The sequence below is a fragment of the Ictidomys tridecemlineatus genome, chromosome 13, assembly GCF_052094955.1.
Source record: "Ictidomys tridecemlineatus isolate mIctTri1 chromosome 13, mIctTri1.hap1, whole genome shotgun sequence".
NCBI lineage: Eukaryota > Metazoa > Chordata > Mammalia > Rodentia > Sciuridae > Ictidomys > Ictidomys tridecemlineatus.
This window is the reverse complement of record NC_135489.1, coordinates 95471359-95498694: the sequence shown is the minus strand read 5'-3', so window position 1 is coordinate 95498694 and position 27336 is coordinate 95471359. Positions and strand designations below refer to the sequence as shown.

The 27336-nt window shown below is 38.9% G+C and overlaps 1 protein-coding gene across 6 annotated transcripts in view; it reads right to left on the bottom strand.

Annotated features, from left to right (window-relative positions):
• Nucleotides 1–27336, bottom strand: part of Ptpdc1 (protein tyrosine phosphatase domain containing 1) — a 73377-nt gene that overhangs the window by 10561 nt on the left and 35480 nt on the right. Inside the window, exons 2-7 of one of the 6 annotated variants that reach the window (XM_040271315.2) lie at nucleotides 9965–10028; nucleotides 9374–9545; nucleotides 7231–7311; nucleotides 6899–7017; nucleotides 5772–5909; nucleotides 2627–3876 (exon numbers count right to left, since the gene is read on the bottom strand). In XM_040271315.2, coding sequence (XP_040127249.2) covers nucleotides 2627–3876; nucleotides 5772–5909; nucleotides 6899–7017; nucleotides 7231–7311; nucleotides 9374–9545; nucleotides 9965–10025 — 1821 coding nt within the window. In that variant the 5' untranslated portion in view covers nucleotides 10026–10028. Of the gene's footprint in view, nucleotides 1–2626; nucleotides 3877–5771; nucleotides 5910–6898; nucleotides 7018–7230; nucleotides 7312–9373; nucleotides 9546–9964; nucleotides 20084–27336 lie in introns of those variants that run through there. The other 5 variants (XM_078030626.1, XM_078030624.1, XM_005342288.5 and 2 more) reach the window with 5 other exon arrangements.

The following is a 27336-nucleotide window of genomic DNA, read 5'->3' as shown; positions in this document are numbered from 1 at the left end:
ACCACACAGGCAGTTCAGGAAGACGGAGCCTTCCTTTTCATATGAACAAAACAGAGAACTGATTGCAAGGAAGCAGAATGGCGGATGAAAAAGTAAAAATAAGGGGACATTTGAAAATTAACCCGGGATCTCAGGCAAAGCTTTTGCTTAAGACTTCAGAGTGAATGCAAATTGGTTAAGTGTGAAATATGTATTTATTTTTAGAATTCTATATAAAATTTACCAAACAACAAGCTATGCATCCTGGAGTTTTCTAGAGTGAATATAAACTAGGCAGCCCTGCTAATACTACAAATACCTGGAGACAACTTGAGCTTGAGATTTTAAAACTTGACCTCACAGAGGGCTGGATAAAAGTGAAATAGAATTTGAATTAATTTCTGATGGGGATCACACTTATGTTTTAGTAAATCAAATGTAGTTTTGCAGTAATAGTGTTAATAATTTACCCATTTTCACCTATCTGATATTTGCAGCCTACTAACTGTGAACATGAACCATAAGTCATCTCTGACTTTCACAGCAGTTCCACAGGGAGGCTACTCACAGATACAAGTAAGAGATGAAGTAACCTGCCTGGGAGCTGCAAAGCTGGAAGACGGTAGAGGAGGGGTTCCACCTCATCTGCCTCACTCCAGCTGTGCCTGCTGTGCCACAGAGACTCTCCGGTACTGGGTTTTCTTTAAATAAACCAGTCATTTAGTTGTCTGCATTCCTTGCCATCCCACAGATCATGTATATAACAGTAGCTTTTGATTCAGCTTTATGCAGCTCATGAGGAAACAAGCTGGACAGAACTGATTCTACTCAAGAGCCTTCTCAGGGAAATGATTACTTTACCAGCCTCCCACAGGCTTTCCGGTAGGGGGAGGAAGACATAAGGACATAATGGAAAATATTACACACGTGGCTGCACCCGTCATCACTCTCAGTTCTCAAGCCATACAACTTTGAGCAAGTCACTTAACCTCTATGACCCCTAATTTCCTCACCTGTGACACCTAATTCATAAGATTAACAAGGAATCTATAAATAATATCATTTGCCTCATAGGATTTCTGTGAAAATCACATGCACTAATATACATGAAAGGGCCTATTATAGGCACAGGTAGCAGTATACTATTCAAATAATGTTTCTTTTTTCCAGAATGTAACTAATTTTTTTAAATTACAGAAAGACCAAAAATAAAATCTAAAAAGGAAAAAAGATGGGGGAGGGGAACTATCTCAAAGGTTTATGTTCATCTCTAGAAAATGCTTTTTGTACATATTACTTGTTGAAATAGTCTGCCCAAACCAAGTGCTGACCTCATCAGTACAGGTGTAGCTCACACAGGCACTTGGCCCCCCAGTGGTGGGGGTGCCACATTCTTTACCTAAAATGGAAGACTCTCTTGCTTATTAACTCTTGACACAGTAACACACGTAAGCAGGAAATGCTTATGGATTGAATGGAAGAGTTTTTCAGTTTGCAGTATAAAATAAAGAAAACAATTCATCTTGGAAGAAAATAATACATTTAACTATTTATTAAACAAAGATGAACTTTTATCAAAATTCTCTCCCATCACATAGCTTCAAAATTAATTTTAATGCCTCTGCATCTGAAGAGATACTAGAACTCGTAGAAATTTACATGTTTTCTTTAATTAATATTGTATTAAGACAAGGAACTGGGGTTTTGGCTCAGTGGTAGAGTGCTCGCCTAGCATGTACGAGGCCCTGGGTTTGATCCTCAGTACCATATAAAAATAAACAAACAAATAAATAAAAAGTCTTGTGTCCAACTACAACTAAAAAATATTTTTTTAAATAGGAAGAGTAATTATTAAAGTAGATTATGGGCTGATAAGTAAAGATTTTCACTGGTCAAGAGTCTCAAGTCAGTTCCATATTGGGGCGGTTTGCCTGTTTCTGATAACTGGGTTTATAATGCCCATCTTTTCTTTAGACCAGGCCTTGAATCATTTAGGGCAAAGAGTGCAGCCAACTTAAGACTGTCTTTCTAGTGAAAGTATAACACAAAGGGGAATTAAGATTAAAATTTCACATTCTAATTTAAATAAAAGTCAAGAAAGGGACCTAAAAGTCCTCCCTTCAGATAAAACTAACAGCATCGTGGTGGTCTGTGGTCATTCCTGTTTGCTCTCCTGAGTGCTGGCCTCACGTGCTGGAGAGGGATCAGCAAGTCTGAAGGAGAAGAGGCCACATGGGCAGGCTTAATTAACCCTAGTGCCAATGAGATTTGGGATATTATTTATGTCTCTAGGTCAGTGATTCTCAGTGTGGCTCTGTGCCAGGCCCCAGGTTAGAGAGATTTCGGTTCAGTTCCTAACGCCATCTTCTTAAGGCTGGCTGTTCCCACAAACCCAGTGAGAAGGAAGCTAGCAGCATCAATGCCTTGGGTGAACTAAGTACCTTCATGCACAGAGATTTAAATGAAACCCCACAACCACCCTGTCACTTTTATCATGTCAGATCTGGGAAACCTAAAGTTCAAAAGTTAAGTATAACATAAACATGTCTCCACATTTTTATAACAAATAAATTTACAACAATGTATTATATTTTTGCTTTGACATAACTATTTCCTGAGCATATATAATTAAATGAAATTCAAATACCTGCCACATTTCTACCTTCCTTTTCACCTCCTCCTTTTCTACAAACTCATTTAAATTTGCCAGGGCTTTGGCTGCCAGTATCCTCCTTGCGTCAACACTCAATTCAGACGGCAAGTCAGCACGTGGCACTGCTTCAGATAGACCTTTGCTGTCCTGGGTTTCAACCAAGAACTGTGTCTTGGGACTGAAGCCACAGTCTGGAGAGCTGCAGCAAGTCCTGCCCTCCTCCTCCACAGAGCCTGGGCCCCACCCACTGTGTGGTTCACGACAGTGGGCCACTCGCTGATGAGAAGGATTTGCATCCTGATGGACATTTGCAAAGTTGGATGTAACTGGTTCCCCGGGGTTGCATGAGCCTGAAATACCCACAGAGAAGGTTCGACTTCGTTGCATTTCCTTTGGAATGTCTCTCCTACAGAAACGCGGTGATTCACTATCCTTGGGTCCTTCCAAACTTCCACACTTAGAGTGATTCCAGAAAGAAAACGTGTTGCGAACCAATGCCTCCTTCTGCAACTCTAGCTCTGGAGATGGTGGGACGTAACAGTGTCTGGCGGGCTTCTGCTGCTGGAGGTTGTGGCCCAGCAGGTTCTTCGCAGGCACGGTCCATGGAGTCTCCCCTTGCTCCAGGAGAGCTTCCGCCCTCTTTAAGTCGGAGTCACTATAGCTGAGTCGCCTTTTCAGATGAGTCAGCGGCTGAAGGCACTCAGCATTCCGCCTCTTCCAAAGGGGGTCAAACTCCTGATCGGTGGAAAGAATCACATCCTGATTCTCAAACTCTGCCACCACTGCAGTAGGGTTAAATGGGTCTGAGGCATCACTGCTGTGCCTCAGTAACTCTTTATCCAGCCGCATTGTGACCATCTCAGACATGGTCTTCTCAATTTCAGCAGAGAGTCCAGGTCCTTCCAACATGTCCTTCATCACCACTGGCCTGTTTTCAGCTAAGTCCAGCAGCAGTTTGCAGACCAGGTGGATGATTTTTGGCACATGTTTCAGAAGTCGTGCCTCATAACCATGAAGCAGGTGACGCTGGCGAATTAGGTACTGGGCTAATGTGACAGCATGTGCTTTGGGATCGCAGCAAGAGAAGATACTGCGGAGAGGAGTCAGAAACTGAGTAAATTCCCGTACACACAGCAGTTGTCCTCTGGTTTGTATGGAATTGGGTCGCTTTGCCCGCACAAATATAATTGCCTGGTCAGCAGTCATTCTTGTTGCAAAAACTAAATAACATGCTATTAAAACACCTAAATAGTGAAGAAGGGAAGATGGGTATTAGAAAAGCTTATGGTTTCATTTATTTTATTTATCCCTCTCTGAAGATTTAAAACTTGAATACATGTTACGAAGTCACATGAACACAGGCACATTTGAAGGGAAATTACCAGGATAACTTCGCAATTTGTGCACAGGCATTTATTGTGCTTCTCTTATTGAATAAACTTTATTTACCTGTCTGTGTGGTTGTCCCTCCCTGTGATGAGTCACCTGCAAACCCCAAGGATGGGTGAACACAGAGCTGGCAGGTGAAGAAGCACACAGCAGGAAAGGCATGGCTGAGCGAGCTGGGATCTGGCCTATCCGCCATCCTTCTGCCCAACTCCAACACACAAGAAAGCAAGTCCTGCTCCTGTTTTCCACTCTGAACAGCTCTGTCCATCCAACCATTTGGTACCTGAACCCCTACCATCTTTGCCATCAGTCACCAGAATGCTCCACCGCAGTGCTCTCCTTATTCGGATATCTCTTTGGAGATTATTCACCTCCACTGCCTACTTTTCTTCCTGACAATCTTTCTTCCAAACTATGTCTATACTAATCTGTATTTTTCTCCAGACCATGATATAACTGTTTTGTTATAAGCCAGCTTTGCCAATGTACATATTATGGATCTAATTAAGATGAGTAACTAATGAAAAGGTAATTATCAATCATTTTAAATATAATAACTAATAATTCAGTAAAAGGCAAATCAAAGATACCTATGAAATTCACAAGTTCGTGAACATTTTTTTACATAGGAAACCAACCTCTGAAAGCTGCTTGCTCCCTGGTTTGAAGTAAGGTACAATATATCTTTTTCACTGAGACACTGGCAGATCCTTAGTGCAAGGATAAAGTATCTGCAGAGCTATCGGGCGAAATGTCTAGGGATGCAGACATGTCAGCTTGACCCTAAGAGCTAACCATCTTGATCAGAACAGAGTCCGACCTCTCAGGGTACTCTAGGAAGATGGGAAATCCTCAAGCAGGTATATGGTACCCTGTGGCGGAACTGAGCTGCAGGTGTTCGATCAGACTGAGCCATGTGACAATGAAGATATCAACCCAAGGCCTTTATTGCTGCCCTCAGACCAGCAATATAATAGATTCTACTGAATTTTTAAATAAAATCACTAATGTCTATACAGAATTCTATGTAAAAAATTGACTCTTCTTTTTAAACACATCCTTACACCTCTAAAAGCAGAGAGCACATGACTCTGGAGTAAGCAGTCATAGATGCAAACACTAAAGCAGCAAATTGCTTAACTTTTCTGAAACTGCAGTTTCTTCTGCTTATACGGTTGATAAAAGTTTAAAAGAGGGCAAATAAAAAACTCTTAGAAAGTAGTAGGTGAAACAATGCTTGCTATTTTCATTATTGGTTAAGAAAAATCTACAGATAAAAAAGACATTATGTATCAAAATGTGTTGTTATTCTTTAAAAGAAAACAGAGGGGGCATGTAAGTAATCTTAGAAATCTGTTCAAATATGCTAGGTTTTCAGCTCTAAGTCATTCAGAAAACACTCTTCCCAACGTGCGGTTATTGTAACTACCCATTTAAGAGGGGGGCTGAGGACGTGGCTCAACGGTAGCCTGCTCGCCTGGCATGCGCGGGGCGCTGGGTTCGATCCTCAGCACCACATACAAATAAAATAAAGATGTTGTGTCCGCCGAGAACTAAAAAATAAATATTGAAAAATTCTCTCTCTTTAAAAAAAAAAGATATTGTGAATATATTTTATTCACGTTTTCCATTTGACACCAAAGCTTTGATAGGATTCTAAAAAATATTTATTTTTTTAAATAAATAGGAAATCTTATTCCTTATATATTTAAATGCCTACAAGATAATAAAACCACCCCCTAGAATTTACCTGTTCGGCCAAGCCCTGCGTGACAATGAATGGCTACTTTTCCTTCCTGTAAGGCAAACGTCATCACCTTCACCATATCTAAGATGGTGGTGAGAGATGCTACACCGTAATCCTTCCATCCAAAATTGTAGAAATAAACTGGGCATTGGAAAAGAGAAAGGCAAAACAAATTAACATAAAGAAAAAAATACTTGCAAAAACTTTCGAAGAAAATGAGTGAATCATGGAAAGTATGCAGCTATATAAAGCACATAGATTTCACTAGACTTACAGGCCCCTTTACATTTCCAGTTAAATTTGTTAACCTCTCTCACATTCTGTATCACTTAAGACATTTCTTGCCGACACTCAGCCATTAGGAATTAAGAAAAAGTAGAATTATAAATTAATAAAATCTATGACCCCCCAGTGGAGGTAAAGCATTCATTCCTGTCTAAACACAGAAATGTACGTATCTGAATGACTGATAAATGACTAAAGATAGTATATTTAGGTTTTCTATCCAGAATTTAAAAAGCTAGACACACGCATCTTAAAAACAAATTCTAAGACTGCACGTTTTTCCAGTTCAACCTGGTTTAAATAACATGCACTGAATGGATTCTATCTCAAAGTTCCTGTGACTGAGGAGCCTCTGTGATTGCCACAAGAATATCCTTCTGGAGGCAGGGCTGGCAGCAGTAAAATTAGGAACATGTCCAGCTTCTAATACTTATTGCCATTTCTAAGCTGTGTGATGTCGGGTAAATCAGTAACCTTCCAGGCCTCTGTGGACTCTAGTATAAAACAGAGATAACAACTATATTACGCAACTCTAAGTCGTTCTGTGAGGATGAAATGAGGCAGCAGCATCGCGTCGGACACGCTGCAGGCATCAGCTGAATGGAAGCCTTATCCTGCAGGGTGTCCTCCCGACGTCCCTCTCCCAGAAACAAGAAACACTGTATTGCAAAACAATCCCAAAGAATGAAAGCATCATTTAGGGTCAATGTTAGCCCATCTTCATTTTCTATGAGCCGTGCTACAATGCCATGTTTATTTCTATCACCTTTTAAGAGCCTAGCCAACAAAGGTCTCTGAGTGCTGGTGCTGCAAAATCACAGAGAGGAAGGTAGGAAGGAACTTACTGCCAGCTTCCATGAACGTCTCAGGAAGGTATGTAAAGCCACTTTCTTGTTCCAGAGAGTTCCCACAGCTAGCATGCTCACCAGGGCGCTGCAGGTTGATGATTGTTTTTATGCCATGACTTAAAGAAAAAAGCAATTAGTCATACTGTGAGCTGGAGCTTTTAAAAAAAATCATCTCTGGCATTAATAAACATTAATTGCTTCCCAAACTTTTAACTTCTTTTAAAAGAAGCTCTTCAGTGACTATTTTTAAAACAAAAGCACTTTTTTACTTGAAGGCACGTGCAACAAGTGAATCTGCACACTACAGCATGTGAGAGATGCAGTCTCACCTGAGGAACTGCTCGATGATGTGGTACTTCTCGAGAAGCTCAGATGACGGGCGAGCCATGGCCAGGATACTGTCAGTGATCCTGCAGACAGGGAAGGAAATGGTGCACAGAACCCAGAATGTCAACCTCAAAGGACTGAGATATGGTTCTTCTCCTATGATTTCTGAAACCCTGTAAGAATATTCTTATATAAATCTGGCATTGCACTTCCCAGAAAAAAAATTCAGGACATAAAGTATTTATGAACAAAGTATCTCCAAGAACTCTCGAAAGATTCCAGTGGCATGATGGAGAAACCTCAGCTAATGGCAAAGGTAACAGTCTTGATTAGCTACCCAATGGTTAGTGACTAAATGAGGAGGGCCAACCAGGAGGCACTTCTGCACTCCAGTAACTAAACCTCAGTTAACTAAGGTATTAAGCGGGGAGAATAATGTCTGCTTCACAGGGTTGGTGTGAGAATTTGACATGATCTGGACACAAAGTCTTTAGCACAAATCCTAGCCTATGGTTATAAATAAATGCTGAGTTATTAATTCAGCAAAAATTATGGGTTCCAGTCAGTTAGGCCTGGCTTAAATGTTGCCTTTTCTACCATCTAGTTGTTAAGCAAGCAAATTAATCTCTCTGGAACATCAATAAAATGGCACTAAAAACTCACAAGAGTTTTATGAAAACAAGTGCTAATAATTTGAAAGCATCCAGTGCAGTGCCTGGTTCATAGCCAAATGAATGTTTATGAATGAATGACTGGACAGAAGCCCAATAAACAGCTATCACTCATGTCAGGTCTCTGTCTTTACTCTGTTCTGTTCAAAGTTCTCAGTAGTGGCCTGGTAAAAGATATATAGTCTATAGTAAGCTGTGAGTCATGTGAATCTCAGAGGAGTGACAGAGACATGAGATTACCAGGGAGGGATCTAAAAAGATAGCTCCCCTATGGAAAAATGTGTAAGATTTGACACTGACCCTAAAGGTTTGGGATACCCCATATTTACTAGAACTTAGTAAAAAATGAGAGAGATGGAATGTAAAAACAGCAGAGGTGAAAAAGACTCACGTGGTTTAGTCAATAATAAAGCCCAAACTATATTACTACCAATTTACTTGGCTGACTATGGCTCAGGAATAACATTTTGCTTCATCATACATTAGCATGGCAGTGCTGGATCTGTATATGGGAGAACAAGAAAGACAGTGGACCCAGACTAAGTCACCATAAATGTACCTGGCAAATCCAACAGGAAACTCTGCAGGGTACAAGTCCAATAAGTTGGTTAACAAATATCTAATTTAAACATGAATTCTTGATGTATAAAGTAACTCATGATTAGAATTCTTTTTTTTAAATTTTTTTTTTAGTTGTCAATGGACTTTTATTTTATTTATTGATACATGGTGCTTAGGATCGAACCCGGTGCTTCATACATGCTAGGCAAGCGCTCTGCCACGGAGCCACCCCAGCCCTAGAATTCTTTTAATTTCCCTAAGTATGTTTCAAATGTGATTTGATTATTCTAATTTCAGATGTCACTATATCAGAAAAGGTATACCTGACTAGTTTATTGTTACTTCATAAAAAGGCAGTATGATTCAAGAATGATATTAATTGTACTTACACATCAGAAACAATGCAAGCATCTTAGGCTGTCTACTGAGCTGACAACTTCTGCCACTTTAATAAGGCAGACTGAAGAGTATTTGTGTGAAAATATGTTCTTTCACACGGAATATAAGAACAAAATAAAAGTAAGGCTAAAACTTACCTGTATAAAACTGAAGAACTACATGTGTACCTCAAAATTTTCTCAAATTTACAGCTGAATATTTTTATTATTTCTAGTAATTTCTGAAATTTAAGAGCTAATTACCCATTTATTTAAGATATGTTATGTGCATCATTTCTCTTAATTGAAAAACAAACCCCTATGGTTTTGGCTTAACTCTTTCCATCTCATAGATGAGAAACTGAAGTCGAGCAGGCCAGGATCCGACAGCTGGTCTAGAAGCAAAGCAAGAGATGGTGGCGAGGTCCCCTAGGTTCAAAGCCCACACTGTCCCTTCCACTCCCCTGCCTGTCAGCTCACAGGCGTCCTCCTTCCTTTATCCTATACAGCTACTGGAGACCCACAGGATCACTTACCAGGACGAGTAAATACCCTTAATAGCTTGCTCCTGCTCACTCCAGCGGGCTGGATTCTCATACTTGCATGCTTTACCACCACATGCCATGGAACACGCCATGTGTCCAGGGATGACATGCCGTAAACGCTCTCCCACTTTTGTATATTTCGGTGTTGGACGTTCTGAATTTCCTAGAACATACGAGGAGGGAAGACTCAAAATCCCAGTCTCCAAATGGAACTGATAACATGGGGAATAGTTCCTGTTTCATCTTAGCATCATAGATGTAAGAGCTAGTGCTAAGTCCCCTTCATCCAATATTAAAAAAGCTTTCCTATACACACATTAAACTGGTAATGAAGAGGAAGAAATTTTAAGAGCAAATCTTTTCAAGGGGATGCTTTGTTTAAAACTACATTTTTAATGGAAAAAACAGAAAACACTCAATCATTTTATCTCCTCTTACATACTCACTCAAATTATTAGCCTAACAGTAAAAAGTAAAATGTACAATTGTCAATATTTGAAAAGGCGTAAATATAAGAGTCTACTCAAATTCTTAAATTTAGATACAAAGGTGTAACAATCTATTAGAAGAAAGACAGTTTACTTTTCCTCTCTGAGAAAGTTGGTTTCTCTTCGGCTCGGCTGACAGAGGACACAGCCACCATCACCTGGAGAGAAGAGGAGGACAGCAGCTTTGTGACAGAGCCAGAGCCACGGCGTGCCTGCTGCAGCCTCACGACCGGGTCAGAAGTAGAGTGCCGGCGGCCCTGCAGAAAGGAGCTCAGGAAGTGCACGGCTGAGGGTCTCCGGGGCGCACCCTGCACCTGCATGGTGCTGGCTCCACAGGGGCAAGAGTTGGAGGCAGAGAGAATCCAGCCCTGACTTGCTCAGGGAGGAAGTACACTGAGACACAGGCAACATTCTGTGTGATCTAAGAGCTATTCAGGATAGGCTGACTCGTTTCCATAGTAACCAACAAAGAAACTACTGATTCCCACTTAGATCTGAACAGGCAAAAATCTTACATGAACGGATTGCATTTTGGACAAATTGTTCAAATATGGGGAAGAATAAGATGCACTTTAAAGAGATTATCCCTCAATCTAGATTACTCTATTTTGTTTCTCAAATACACTTAAGGATCTGACTGCTCAGAGAACTACTCCCAAAATATTGTAATGAACTTAGAAAAATGTCTTTATGATGCAAACACTGCCTTTTACATACATTAAAAAGCTTAAATTCTATTATTCCTTTCAAGCCTTGTCTTGATATTTAAAGAAAAAAAATCACTTCCAGTCTTCTTTGAAACAGGGCAGATAAAAAGTTAACTGTAATAAAAAATATACTGAATACTTTACAACATTATTAAAGATTATTCCATTTTTCATACCCAAGTTCCCCTTGATGTTTTCTTGATCTAATTATTTAAGAAACACTTGGCTAGAACAAATAAAGACATTTTTAGAGCTGGCACAGTATCAGAAGACATTTAATTTTACATTTTTATTTTCAGAACATGAAAACCCAATTCCTGGCTATGCGACTGTTGGATGATAACCATTAGCCATGGGTACAAGTATCTGAGCAGCCCCACCTCTCAAAATCAAGAACACAATTCTTGCCTTTTGTTGCTATGGGGGAAAAGAAAGCTTCAATGTCCTAATGGAGGCCTACGACAAAAATTCCCTAAAGTATCACATTTTTTAAGGAACTAGATGAGGGGGAGGTTGCAATTTGAGGATAAAGGATATAAAGAAAACAGAAACTGCGACAACCCGCCAATGCACTCATTGTCCGCCTCTTCCCTTGTAAATGTCAGGCTGCGCCCGTGCTCACTCGCACTCTCCCTGGCTCACACTCGGCACAAACGCTATTTCAGCAGAGCATGAACGGAAACATAACTACGGCCACAGATAAGGCTCTATTCTGTTTTAACAGTCATTAATGTCATGAGCAAGTTCCTTGTCGAAGGCCACCTTCATTCTCCAAGAGTATGTACTTATGTCAAATAAGACAGAGCCACAGAAGCCCAATTTGGCATGAAGTACTGTGCCCTTGGTATTTAGTGCACAACAACTGGAAAAGGCCTCTCTGTCACCAATCCAGAAAGCACAGCTTCTCTGTCTGTAGAAATGGCCTGAGGAATATTTTAGGCAATGCCCTCATGACCCTTAGGACAAGGGACATAGAAGTCCCATAGCACAGAGATCTGCATGAGCAGAAAGCATAGAAGATATGACAAGGAAAACAAGGTGGCACCTACTGGCAGGACTGTTAATGCTCCAACTAGGGAGTTGCGTGTTTGCTGCCTGGTGACAGGGAGTCTGAAAAGATTTCTGGGTAGGTGACACTTGAGAGCTCAGCCGGTGAAAGGTAGGAGGCCTGCACTGTGGCCTGGTGAGGTCAATGGCTGTGGGGATGGGTCTGTCAGGGTGGACTGTGATGGTGATGGAGGTGATGGTGGCGACCCAGCTCTGACCAGTGACCAGTGAGATCTTTCAGGCCGTTCACTGGCGCCCTTGCACTGAAGGCTAGACAGGGGCAAGCTCCACTAGAGGGGCGCAGGCATCTAGGCAACAAGGAGGAGTGTCCATGAGTGACACTCAGAGATCTGGCACTGAAGGACTTCTACAGAGAAAGTCAAAAGTGATTCTGCCCTTGGGCTGGGGATGTGGCTCAAGCGGTAGCGCGCTGGCCTGGCATGCGTGCGACCCGGGTTCGATCCTCAGCACCACATACCAACAAAGATGTTGTGTCCGCTGAAAACTAAAAAATAAATATTAAAAAAAAAATTCTCTCTCTCCTCTCTCACTCTCTCTTTAAAAAAAAAAAAAAAAAAGTGATTCTGCCCCCAAGTTACTACAAATAAAAGCTCATCTGATGAGGTGCAGGACTTACTCGGACTTCAACTAAGGAAGGTATGGTTTATATATGAGTAACTTCTGCTGTAAAATCTTGAAAACTGGGCTGACCTCAACCCCGGGCTACTGAGCTGACTCAAGGTATTACAGGCAGTAACCCTGAGTCAGGGGCTGAGAAGTGGAGCCTACTACAAAGAGGGTCTGCCAGGCGAGAGCAACCTCTCAGCACCGGGAATACAAGCTGCACCTACCTGGCAGACGAAGTGGAACTTTGTCCACCTCTGGTCATGAGAGGTGGGCACATAAACCTCCGCTTGGCCACTTGTCTAAAGGGCTGCTTCAAGACTATTTCTTGGCAAAATCCCCAATTCACAGCACGATCCATTTTTTTAAAATAAATTTATTTATGCCACACAAAGCTTTACAACAGAGAAGTAGACCTTCAGGGTACCCATCTGGTTCCCCTTTCCCAATTTTTCCATATACTACATAGATTCTCTTCATATTTGTAATCACGTTGTGCATACATCTTTCCAGTCAGGTAGGAGCATCTTCCCATTTTGCTTTCCCTTCCTTCAGATTTTTATTTAATGAATCACAGAGATTAGGACACATTAATTTTATACATCATAATTTACCTAGTTATTCCTTGGCTATTGGACATTTAGGCTATTATCAATTATTTTTATTTAAAAATGAGACTAAAATTAAACTATTCAAGACTAGAACCTATGTTTCTCCTTTAGTAAATTCCTGGGGATGAGATGATAGGTTAAAAAAAATAATAATTTCCAAAGCTCATGCTTTTATTTAGTTGAGTCTTTCTTCACATCTTGATATTTATGGCACCAGGGATTGAATCCAGGGCCTGGCCCATGTTAGGGAAGCTCTCGACCACTGAGCTACATCCCCAGCCCTTTTAAACATGTTTTATTTTCAGACAGGGTTTCGCAAAGTTGCCCAGGCTGACTTTGAACTTGGGATCCTCCTGCCGCAGCCTCCTGAGCAGCTGGGATTACAGGCGTTGTCACTGTGCCTGAGTGTCTTTACATGTTTTAAGAAGCATGTACGAAGAAGCAGAAAAGGAACATTTTTGGTAACTCAACAGAGACTCCCCCCCCCAACTGGGGTCAGAGAGAAAAACAGCATGAAAATAAGGATTAAAGGATACTATACTACATCTGATAAGTTTTTGTCTTAATATCCTTTGTCCCAGAACTCTCACCACCTCTATCACTTCCTGCTGTCTAAGCATACATTTTTTACTCATACTATGTTGCCAAAAAAAAAAATAAATAAATCATGCAAACAACTTTAAAGGGATTATTTTCTAATTCTTAGTTAGAATTAAAGACTTTGTACTGGAACCAAAGTGGAATTTTATATTCTCTTCAAAATACTTTTAATTCTGTGGGTCAATTTAGTTAGTTCTATATACTCACATTGGGTTTCATGCATCCACAAGAAAGCACATTTGCTCTAGCACTTGAAAATCAATTTGTCATTTGGAATAATAAGAGGCCCAGAATAGCCAAAGCAATCCCTAGTGAGAAAAGTGAAGCAGAAAACATAACACCACCAGACTTTAAAGTATACCACAGAGCTGTAGTAACAAAAACAGCATGGTATTGGCACCAAAACAGACATGCAGACCAATGGTACAGAATAGAAGACACAGAGTGAAATCCACATAAATACAGTTATCTCATACTAGACAAAGGTGCCATAAACATAAGTTGGAGAAAAGATAGCCTATTCAACAAATGGTGCTGAAAAAACTGGAAATCCACATGAAATGAAATTTAATGAAATTAAAGCCCCTATCTCTCCCCTTCCACGAAACTCAACTCAAAGTGGATCAAGGGCCTAGGCATTAGACCAGATATTCTGCACTTACTAGGCCCAAATCTCCATGATGTCAGCTTAGGAACTGAATTCTCCAACAAGACTCCTAAAGCACAAGAAGTAAAATCAAGAATCAGTAAACGGGATGGTATCAAACTAAAAAGTTTCTTCACAGCAAAGAAAACAATCAATAATATGAAGAGAGAGCCTACAGAATGGAAGGAAATCTTTGCCATCTGCACCTCAGATAGAGCATTAATCTCCAGGATATACAAAGAACTCAAAAAACTTAACACCAAAAAAACATATACAGACACTTCACAGAAGAAGAAATATGATCAGTCAACAAATATATTAAAAAATTCAACATCTTTAGCAATTAGAGAAATGCAAACTAAAACTATATTGAGATTTCATCTCTCTCCAGTCAGAATGGTAATTATTAAGAATATAAGCAACAATAAGTGTTGCTGGTGGAACTGCAAACTGGTGCAATCACTATGGAAAGCAATATGAGATTCCTCAGAAAACTTGGAATGGAACCACCATTTAACCTAGTAATTCCATTCCTCGGTAAATAGCCAAAGGACTTAAAATCAGCATACTATAATGAAGCGGCTACATCAATGTTTATAGTAGCTCAATTCACAATAGCTAAACTGTGGGACCAATGTAGGTGCCCTTCAACAGATGAATGAATAAAGAAAATGTGGTATATACACACAATGGAATATTACTCAGCCATAAAGAAGAATGAAATTATGGCATTTGCCAGTAAATGGATGGAACTGTAGATTATCATGTTAAGTGAAATAAGCCAATCCCAAAAAAAACAAAGGCTGGATGTTCTTTCTGATATGCAGATGCTAGTACACAAAGAGGGGGAAAGAACAGAAGTTCATTTGATTAGACAAAGAGGAATGAAGAGAGGGGATGGGAATGGGAATAGGAAAGAGAGTAGAATTAATCAGACATAACTTTCCTATTCTTATATATGAATACTCAACCAGTATAACTCCACATCAAGAACAACCACAAGAATGGAAAGTTATACTCCACGTGTGTATAATATGTTAAAATACATTGCACTGTCATATGTAGCTGAAAAAAACAAATAAATAATTTTTAAAACAGAAAATCAATTTGGGCTGGGGTTGTGGCTCAGTAGTAGAGCACTAGCCTAGCATTCGGTGAGGCACTGGGTTTGATCCCGCACACTACATAAAAATAAAACAAATAAAATAAAGGTATTGTGTTCATCTACAATTAAAAAATATTTTTTAAAAAAGAAAATCAGGGGCTGGGGATGTGGCTCAGGTGGTAGTGGGATCACCTAGCATGCGTGAGGCACTGGGTTTGATTCTCAGCACCACATAAAAATAAAATAAAGATATTGTGTCCACCTAAAAAAATAAATAAAAAATAAATATTTTTTAAAAAAGAAAATCAATTTAAAGACTTAAATTGAAGTAAATTATCAATTTCTATTGCCGAATTGTTCAAACTGATAGAACATTTTAACTTTGGTTTAAAATTGCCAATACGAAAAGACAGAAGTCTTATTTTTGGATAAACAGAACTAGCAAGGCTATTTGAATTCCCATTTCATGTTTTACATAATGTGGCAATACTTTAGTGTGACAGTAATTTTAAGGAGGGTCATGCTTTCCACAGACAATAGGTAAAGAACTTTTTCATAAAGGCCACAGAGAGTCTTCAGAACATTACCTCAACAAACCCTTATCATCTGTCTTTTCCTCTCTTCTGTTTCCACGGTCAGAATTTATTTGCAGGTCACAAGAACCAACACTGCTGTTGTTTTCTCACTTACCTGCTAACAACTGATCTATTTTTTCCCTTCTTTGACAATGCATTTTTCTAAATAAGTACATATGAAAGAGGTGTTCCGTTTTCTTCATTTCATGAATATAAAATCATAGGGAATTATGCCTCAATTCTTATCTTGCTCTTCTCCCTACTTTCAAATATACTGTCTCTAGGGGAAAAGTATGTTCTAAGAGAAAGCAGAAATCCATGTGGCAGATCAGTCCTGTACTGCCTGGCCACCCAAATCACCACTGCATAAGAAGCATAAAAATGGTGAGTGCCATGCTATGGTCTCTAGATCGAACACGGTTGTGACCACTGGCTTTCATAGCCATGCAACCAGACAGAACCAAATCTAGAATAATATAGAAGGAACCAAATGAGACATTGGTCACTGTAAATGCAAAGGAATCTACACTTGGGATAAGCACAATAAAAACATAAACCTGCTAAACAGTACCAATGAGTACTCAGTCTTTTCCTCTTCAATTTCTATACAATAGGCGGTTCAAATACTGAACATCTTAAGCAGATCTGGAATCAAGAATTGGTCATTCATTTCATTCTATACTCAAGATTTGGCAGGGGCTATTTCTCCCTATTCAAACAACCTTATACAACAACAGACCAGGAATGTGTGGGAGATGGAGGTCCCTAGGTCCATAAATGAGTCACTTCCAGGAATTTGGCTATAATGATGACTTCCTAGCCTTGTGCTTTCCCTTTTGTGACAGGAAGTTCATTTTTCACAAGGCTGTTCAATGTTTGCTCAAAATTTTTCTAATATTGAGGGGCTGGAGTTGTAGCTCAGTAGTTGAGCACTTATCTCAAGTGAGAGACATTGTGTTTCATTCTCAGCACCACATAAATAAATAAATAAAAATACTGTGTCCATCTACAACTAAAAAATCATATTTTAAAAATTTCTGGGCTGGGGATGTGGCTCAATCGGTAGTGCGCTCGCCTAGTGTGCGTGCGGCCCGGGTTCGATCCTCAGCACCACGTACAAACGAAGATGTTGAGTCCGCTGAAAACTAAATAAAATGTCAAAAATTCTCTCTCTCTCTCTGTCCCCCCCTCTCTCTCACTCTCTCTTTAAAAAAAAAAAAATTCTACTATTGGGCTGGGGTCATGGCTCAGTGGTAGACTGCTGGCCTAGTATGTGCGAGGCGCTGGGTTCGATCCTCAACACCACATAAAAATAAATAAATAAAATAAAAAGGTATTGTATCCAACTACAACAACAACAAAAAAAGCTTTAAAAAATTTCTACTATTGAGTCTAAATCCACTTCTCAATTAAGATTGGTTCTATACCTTTCCTCCAATTTAAGAAATAAAATTATATGATAAAATAAAATAAAACAAGCATTTCTTTGATTTGCAAGGTTTTCAGATATCTGAAGACAGAACTTCTACAAGACTTTCCTTATTTGGACTAAATCTGCTTTTAATGTTGTTCTAGTATGTGGCATTAGAAACAGATCTCAATATAACTCGTCTTCTTAGTGTTTCTCTTCCCAACATGGAAGATTCTCTAAATAAAATGCTGACTGCCACTACCATTTTCATTTGTCCCCTGTCCCATCCTCAACCTGGTCAGCTCTGTCTCTGGACTCTGCCCACCTATGTGGTGGCCCACTCACCCTAACTGTATTCTAATATCTCATGCAAGATCATCCCACCATTCAGGAGCCCTCCTACCCTGACCTGAGTCCCGACACCCCGGGCTAGGCCAACCTCCCATTCAGACCTCAGACTTACATCTCAGCATTGCTGGGCTGCCCCACATGAATTCCCCTTTCACCCTTTGTGGCCTAGTATGACAGCCTCACCCCATACACTGGTGTACATGCCAACCTTGCTGGGCCCCATTAAGAGGCTCTTGGAATTATTCAGGTAGGAAGGGAAAAAAAAAAAAGAAGAGGAAGTTCCCCCTTTTCCTTCTTTCTCTTCATTAACTGCAACAAAATATAGATTAACAAAATTTACCATTTTAACCATTTTTAGGCATACAGTTCTCTGGTACGAAGTACATTCACACTGTTGTTGTACACTATCACCAATATTCATCTCCAGAATTCTTTCCCTTTTCCCAAACTGAAACTCTACACCCATTAAAGGACAGCTCTGCATTGTCCCCCACTCCTACCCCCTTGTCCCTGGCAACCACCATTCTACTTTCTGTCTCCATCAATCTGATGATTTAGATGCCTTCCCCGAGCTGACTCGCCAGTTTTGTCCTTTAGTGATTGGCTTATTTCACTTGACATAAGGCCCTCAAGGTTCACTCCTGTTGCAACATGTGTCAGAATCTCCTTCCTTTTTAAGGCTTCCTTTTCATTACAGATATACATCACATTGTACTTATTTTTTTTAATCTATTGGTAGATAGTTGAGTTGCTTCTACTTTTTGGCTGTTATAAATAATACTGTTGTGATCATGGGTATACAAATATCTGTTTCGGTCTCTTTTGAGTATATAGCTAGAAGTTAAATTACTGGATCATATGGTAATTCTACTTTTAAGTTTTTAAAGAACTGCCATATTGTTTTTCAGAGCAGCTGTACCATTTTATATTCTCACCAACATGCAAGAGCTCCCATTTCTCCACATCCTTAACAAAACTTATTATTTTGGATATATTTGTGTGTATGTGTATGTACATATATATGTCTATATACACTCATACATATGTGCATATAGGTGTGTGTGTGTGTGTGTGTATGGTATTTTCCAATGAGCATATAGTAGTATCTAATTCTGGTTTTTATCTCCATTTCCTTAATGGCCAATAATATTGAGCATATTTTCATGTGTTTATCTGGCCACCTGTATATATGATTTTAGAGAAATGTTTTTTGAATCCTTTGCTCATCTTTGTTTGATTGGTTTTTGGTACCAGGGATTAAAGGGGTGCTTAACTACTGAGCAACCTCCCATTCATTCATTCATTCATTCATTCATTCATTCATTCGGCAGGGTCTCACTAAGTTACCCAGGCTTCTAAGTTGCTGAGGTGGCTTTGAACTTGTGGTCCTTCTGCCTCAGCCTCCTGAGGGGCTGGGATGACAGGTGTGCTCCACTGTGCCCAGCGTTTGTTTGTGTTTTGGTTGTTGGGTTTTGGATGCTCTTTATATATTCTGGATATGTGATTTGCAAATAATTTCTCCCATTCTATAGGCTGCCTTGTAATTCTACTGATAATATCCTTTGGTGCACATGAATTTTTAATTCTGATAAAGTCCAATTCATCTATTTTTTCTTTGTTGCCTGTGTTTTTGGTGTCATACCTGAGAAAACACTGCCAAATCCAATATCATGAAGCTTTATCCCTAGGTTTTCTTCTAAGACTTTTAGACTTTTAGCTGTTTAGGTGTTTGATCCACGTTGACATTTGTAAATGGTATAAGGTAAGGGTCTAGCTTCCTTCTTTTCCATATGAATATCTAGTTTTCCCAACACCATTTGTTGAAAATACAGTTCTTTCCCCACTGAGTGGTCTTGATTCCCTTCTTGAAGACCATTTGACCACATATGTGAGGGCTTATTTCTGGGCTCTCTATTCTATTCCCCTGGTCTGTGTTTGTCTTATACCATTGCTATATTGTTTTGATCAACATGGTTTGTAGGAAGTTTTGAAATCAGAAAATAAATCCTCTAACTTTGTTCAATATATTAGAAGATTATTTTGGCTATTTGGAAATCCTCTGAGATTCTTCTGAATTTTGGGATGGATTATTTTCTATTTCTGCATAAACCATTGTTACAGTTTTAACTTGGATTACAATGGATCTGTAGTTCATGTTAGGTTGTGCTGGCATCTCAACAATAAGTCTTCTAATCCATGAACAAAGGACATCTTGCATTTACTTAGATCTTTAATTTTCTTTACTAATCTTTTTTACTGCAGCAAGTTGAGAATACTTGGGTCTAAACTGCTCTCACTCTACCTTGTTTATAGAGATCACAAGTTCCACACTCAGGAAAGTCATGAAGACCAGAAGCTTCTGCCCCTACTCAGTTTGCAAGGCAGGGAAATTACTCAGAGAAGCTGGCCACTGTTCTGCCCCAAGTCCTAGAGCCATGGCCCAGAGATTCTGTAGAGAGAGAGAAGGTCTTTAAATTCTGAAGCTCTCCCCCAAAACTACCTTTATCTGGAACAAAACCTATGGATGCTTTCAAAAGCAATGGAGGCTTTGGTGTTAAGCAATTTAGAGGAGATTGGTGGCTCCAATCTCCTCTAAATTGCTTAACACCAAATCTGATATACAGTTTCTCTTATTGCTCAGGTATATCAGCTAGTCTACCAGAGACAACCAGAGAAAGAGATAACTGAGAAGTACTCTGGTGGAGTAAAAACAAACCTCAGAGTGACCTCAAAAACGACCACTGCTCAAACTTAATTAGATCAGACTGTGGAGCAATAGATGTTCCAAGGCTTTGTCAAATAACAGAGTAATCAGAGGGCAATTAGTGGAACCAGCAAGCTGGTGTGCTAACAATTGAGGGTTAGGGGTTAGGGTTAATAGCAAGATTTGTGAGCGAGAAAAAGAGCCCTGATAGATTCACTGATATCTCAAGGTGACTGTTTGCCTAGCCGCAGATCATATCCTCTGAGGAGTCACATCAAAGGCCTTAAACTATGGAGAAAACAGACTTCACTAAAATGGTCATCTTTAAACAAAGCAACAAGTAAACAACAATAAAAACAAGCCAAACATCTAGAATTTCCAGTTTCAACAACAATTGGGAGATGGAAAGAAATAGGGGTCAATAGGAACTATCTGTGAGAGAGCCCAGACATATGATATGCCAAAGATTTCAAAGCAGCCTTTAATTAGTGCATTATATTTGAAGACCTAAAGGAAATAATGCCTAAAAAAGTAAAGGAAGCTTGGTATAAACCCCCAAGGTACTAAAAATCAGCACATTATATTGATTCATGTATAACAACATTTATAGCAGTGCAATTTGGAACAGCCAAGTTATGGACCAGCCTAGGTACCTATCAACAGACAAACAGATAAAGAAAATGTGGTATATGTACGCAATGGGGTTCTACTCAGTCATAAAGAAGAATGGAATTATGTCATTTGCTGGTAAATGGGTAGAAATGGAGAATATCAAGTAAAATAAATCAGACCCAGAAAGTCAAAGGTTGAAAGTTTTCTCTCATATGTGGAAGCTAGAGAGAAAACAAGAAAAGGAATGTTTAAAAAGGGTAAATCTCATGAAAAGAGAAGGGCAATCAACAGAGAAAAGGAAGGGGATCAAGAGGGAGGGAGGAGGCCATGGGAAAGTACTGGGGAATGAAATCTACCAAATGATGCTGTGTCCATATACGAATATACTATAATGAATCACAATTCCATATAAATATAATGCACTAATTAAAATAACAATGACAATAATAGTAGGGAGACCAGTAGAGTAGAGCAAACAGATCAGGGAGAGGGAGGAGGAGAGGGAAAGGGAACAAACTGGGAAATGAAACTGATTAAATTATGTGCATTCAAATATGGCAAAATGAATCCCATTATTATGTATAATTAGAATGTAACAATAAAAATTAACTAAATTAAAAGAAATACCAAGTTAAAAAAAGTAAAGGGGCCTGGGATTATAGCTCAGTGGAAGAGCGCTTGCCTAGCATGTATGAGGCACTGGGTTTGATTCCCAGCATTACATACAAATAAATAAAATAAAGGTCCAGTAACAACTAAAAGATAAAAAAAAAGTAAATGAAGCTATGATGACATTTTCTCTTCAGATTGATTATCAATAAAGAAATATCATTTTTTAAAAAGCAAGTGGCAATTCAAAAATAAATAAAATGGAAAGCACAAAAATAATGAAAAATTCACTCAAGAGCAGATTTGAAGCTTCAGGATGAATTGGAGAACTTGAAGACAGATTGAAGAAGTTCAACCAGCTCTCTGCAGGATAATACAAAGATATACAACAGGAAACACCATGGTAAAAAATAAAATAGTAAAAATGCCCCAAAATGAGAGAAAAGGACAAGATTAACAGTTATTTCTCATCAGGAACAATGGAGATCAAAAAGCAGAGGGATGACATATGCAAAGTGCTGAAAATAAACCCTCTCAACCAAGACTCTTTCCCTTTCCCCCTCCAGTGCTGGTCTTTGACTGAGGGATACCCTACCTCTGAGCTACGTCCCCAGCCCTTTTTATATCTTATTTTTGAGACAGGGTCTTGCTAAGTTGCCCAGACTGGCCTCAAACTCATGATTCTCCTGCCTCCGCCTCCTGCACTGCTGAGATTACAGGCATGTATCACTGTGTCCAGCTCAACCAAGAATCTCTTACCCCACAAGATTATCTTTCAAAAATGAAGAGAAATTAAAGGCATTTCCAGGTAAACAAGAAACAGAATTTGTTGCCAGAAAACCCACTTACAAGAAATACTAAAGGAACTTCTTCAGGTTGAAAGCCACGTTACCCATGACAATGAGGTGACTGTATGTAACAGAAAGGATACCTATAAATTACTAAGGAGTATAACATAAAAGACAGTAATTACGTGAGACAGTATAAATGTTTATTTCTTCTCTTTTCTTCCTTTAGGTGATTTTTAAAAATATGCATGTATAAAATAATAAGAGTGTAACTGCACTGTTGGATCTGTAACAAAACAGAAACATGATCTATATAACAAACATAAAGGAAATAGGTGGAAGTAGAGTTGTACTGAAGCAAAAAAGTAAGAACAATAACTCAAAACTCAAAAGAACAAATATAGGTTAAGTTCACGCCTATGGATGCTTTCAAAAACAATGGAGGCTTTGGTGTTAAGCAATTTAGAGGAGATTGGTGGCTACCTGAGCAATGAGAGAAACTGTACATCAGCTAGTCTACCAGAGAGAAACAGAGAAAGAGATAACTAAGAACTACTCTGGTGGAGTAAGAACAAACCTCAGAGTGACCTCAAAAACTACCACTGGTAGTCTAGCTGATGTACAAATGAAGAACTCAAACTCAAAAGAATAAATGAAGAAAGCCAGAAAGAGCAAACCAATAAACTAGTGTTAATAATAATCAATAATTAATTAACAGTAAACTAATATGTTCAGAATATGTAAGGAGCTTATAACACAAGAATAAAAAGATCAATTACCCAATGGGCAAAGAGTGGGCTGGGGTTATGGCTCAGTGGTAGAGCACTTGCCTAGCACTTATGAGGCCCTGGGTTCGATCCTCAGCATCACAAAAAAAATAAATAAAATAAAGGTATTATGTCCAACTACAACTAAAAAATAAATATTTTTAAAAATGGGAAAAGAATTTGAATAGACATTTTTCCCAAGAGGATATACAAATGGCCAATAAGAAGAAATGTTCAACATTATTAGTCAGTAGGGATACACAAATCAAAACAATTTGACTTACAGTTAGTTCCTCAACATGTTAAACACAGTAATTCCACTCTGAGGTTTATGCCCAGAGCAACAACAAAAAAATACATAAAAACATCCACATAAAAACATGTCTGCAAATGTTCATAACAGTTCTATTTGTAGTAGTTAAATGCTGAAGCAATCCAGGTCCATCAACCCAAATGGAGACACAAAATCTCATATACACAATGCAGAATTATTCAGTAATAAAATGGATGAAGTGCTGATATATAGTAAGGCATGGTTAAATCTTGAAAACATTATAACGTTATGTTAAGTGGAAAAGGGTGGACACAAAAGACTACACATTGTATTATTTTTCTGATATTAAATGTCCTAAATAGGCAAATCCACAGAGACAGAAAGTGACTAAGGGCTGCCAGTGAGCGAGAAGATGGAAAGAGGACAGACTGTTAACTGGTTTACGGTATCATTTTGGTCTGAGAAAATGTTCTGAATTTAGATAGCAGTGATTGCACCATCTCATGTATACACTAAAAATCAATGTGTATACACTACTTCAAAAGGCTGAATTTCATTATATAATTACATAGTATAATTTAAATTGTTATATGCTTATATAATTTTCATTATATCTCAATAATTTTTTAAATGTTTGAGTGGTCATTTCTTCATAAAAAAATTTCCCGCACCTCATCAAATGGAAGTTGGAAGTGCTGCAATTCCTCTGCCAAAGCCGTGTTATGAAGGCATTGCTTGAGCTGAGCCTCCACCATCATGTAGCAACAAGAAATCTTATTACAGCCCGGGTGCAGTGGTGTACACCTGTAATCCCAGAAGCTCTGGAGGCTGAGGCAGGAGGATTGCAAGTTCAAAACCAGCCTCATCAACTTTGTGAGACCCTTAACAACTTAAGAAGACCCTGTATCAAAATAAAACATTAAAAAAGGGGGCTGAGCCCCCCTACTCCTACCTGCCATCCACGAGGAATAAGGCAGAATGAAGTAGGATGACCAACATTCCCCACCCACTCCCTAGGGCCAACCGAGTCCAGAGGGAAGCTGAGCCCCATGGTATCCCCACATGGTATCCACGAGGAGAAAAGCAGTGGCAGGAGGCAGGGTAGTGGTACTATGCTTCCTACTTCCTCCTCCGATAAGGTCCCCAGGGCCTAGCAGGGAAATCAGCTTCAACCACATCTTGCAGCAACAAAGTAGTATGAGTCACCTTCGACTTCCCCTCTCAGGTGGCAGTGGGGCCTGCATTAGCAATCTATTTATTCGGGGAGCTGATCTTATGCCCCTACTCAAAGACAACATGACAGTGCAAGGCAGTGCCCCGTCTTCACCATGAAGGTGTCAACAGAGCTGGTGGGAGAGCTGAGATTCTACCTGGCCATGTGCAAGGAGGCCCTTGCTTTTGTTGGCATGGTGTCAGCAAGGTTGAGCAGGGAGCTGAAGACACACAAGGACCTTGGTCCTGAGATAGACCTCAACAGAAAGACTGCCTGCTAATAGGAGAAAACCTAGGATCCAAAATGTCCCAGATGCAGTTGAAAATCACTTGTCATATCACAAACTAGGAAAATCACAACGAGTGAGAAGAAACAATCAAGAAATACATGATATGTTGAAATTATCCACAAGAATTTTAATTATAATGTCTTGGCATTGATTTTTTTTTAAAAAAAGCTCTTACAGAGAATATTTTTCTGATCATAATGGAAGCAAACTAAAAATCAATAATAGAAACATAACAGGGAGAATTTCCTAAGACTTGGAAATTAAACATCAAACTTATAAATAATTCATGAGTCAAAGAGGAAGTCTCAAAGGAAATTACAAAACACATAGAACTGAATTACAACATACATAGCTGTTGGTAAAGCAGAGTGGTAAAGGAAGTTTATATCACTTAATGCTTATGTTAGAGAAGAAGAAAGGTCTCCAATCAATAATCTAAGTTCCAACATAAGACACTAGAAAAATAAGAGCAAATAACCCAAAGCAATCATTGGAAGGATAAAAATAAGAACATAAATCAAAACATAAAACAGGGAAACAATGATGATAATCAGTTAAACTAAAAGCTGGCTCTATGAAAAAATGAAATTGATAAATTTCTAGAAAGACTGAAAAAAGGAAAAGAAGAAGACACAATGACCAATGTAAGAAATGAAACAGTCTATCACAATAGATCTGGCATTCATTTAAAAAATAATAAAGAACTAGTACAAATAACTTGGTGCTTCTAAATTTGACAACTTACAAGAAATGGGTCAATTCTTGGATTAGGTCAACATAGTAAAGATGGAAATCTCCTTGAACTGATTTATAGGTTTAATTCTCATCAAAATCCCAGCAAGGCTTTTGGTTGACATATATAAGCTTATCCTAAAATTTCTATGAAAAGTCACAGATTCTAGTTAAAATGATCTTGAAAAAGAAAAATAAATGGGAAGCATTACTCTATAGTAATCACAACAGGGTGGTATTGGTGGAGGGCAGATGTACAGATCAATGACACAAAAGAGAGAATCTACAAACAGACCCACAAAATTTCAAGACACTGGAATAGGCTGTATTCTGAAGACCTGACACCAAAAGTACAATCCACAGAAGAAAAACTGGACATCATGAAATTCAAAACTTTTTCTCAGAAAAAGATCAGGAAGATCTGGAAAGGTAAGCTACAGATTGGAAAAAGATATTTTCAAAAGCATATGTCAAATAAAGATCTAATGTCCAGATTGTAAATTCTTAATGCCCAACAATTTTAAAAATCCAATTAAGAAAGTGGACAAAGACATGCATAGACAGGTCAGAGGAGAATACACAGATGACAGATAAGAACATGAAAAGATGGTTATAATCATTAGCCATTGGAGAAATGCAAATTAAAGCCACAAAGAGGGGTTGGGGGTGCAGCTCAGTAGTAGAGTGCCTGCCTAGCATGTACGAGTTCCTAGGTTGGATCCCCAACATCGGAAAAACAAACAACAACAACACTGAGATATCACTACATGCATGTCAGAATGACTAGAATAAACAGTGGTAACACCTAATGCTACTGAGGACTTGATTGTTTATACAGTGCTGTAAGAATGTAAAATGGTTCGACACCTCTAGAAAACAGTTTCGTAGTTTCATGTAAAATGAAACATGCAACTATCATCTGACCTAGTATGCTTTTGAGATCTTACCTTACAACAATAAAAACTCATCTTCACACTAAAACCTGCAATGAATGTTCAGAGTGGCTTTATTCATAATAATCCCAAACTGGAAACAACCCACACACCTTTCAATGAGTGACAAGATAAACAAACTGTTGTACATCCATACCATGGAATGCTGCTCAGCAATACAAAGGAATACGCTATCAAAACACATGACAACCTGGATGAAACTCAAGGGAATTACACTGAATGAAAAAAGAGCCGATCCTAAAGGGCTATGCACTGTATGACTTCATTTGCATAACTTTGCTAAAATGACAAATTATAAAACTAGGGAACATTAGCAATTGCCTTGAATATAAAAGAAGCAAGAGGCAACCTCCTGTTGATCTTGACTGTAACAATGTCAAAATCTTGGCTGTGATGATTATGATACTATAGCTCCTTAAGATGTTACTATTAATGGAAACTAGGTAAAGGAAAAGAGGGATTCTTCTGTACTATTTCTTACAAAGTTATAGGAATATCTACTTATCTCAACATTTCAATGTATAAGAATGTACAAATATATGTGTCATCAAGAAAAAAAAAAACACTAGGTAGCCCTAAGCAGAAGTCATCTAGCAGATGTCAGGGATAAGGCAGGGAAGGCAACTAGCAGGGTGGTATACAGTATGTGGCTGGGCAGAGTATGGTTCTGTGTGGAAAAAAATTACTGAGGCAGGTAATGGCTGTGCAGGGTTGAAAGACTGGCCAGGTAAAGGGAGGCTGAGTACATAAGTAAGCACATAAGGAGTAAGAAGAGCCAGGCTTCTCATTCTTTTTCTCTTGAAACAGCAAATCATGCAAAAGTTTTATTTTGTAGCTGATGAACTACA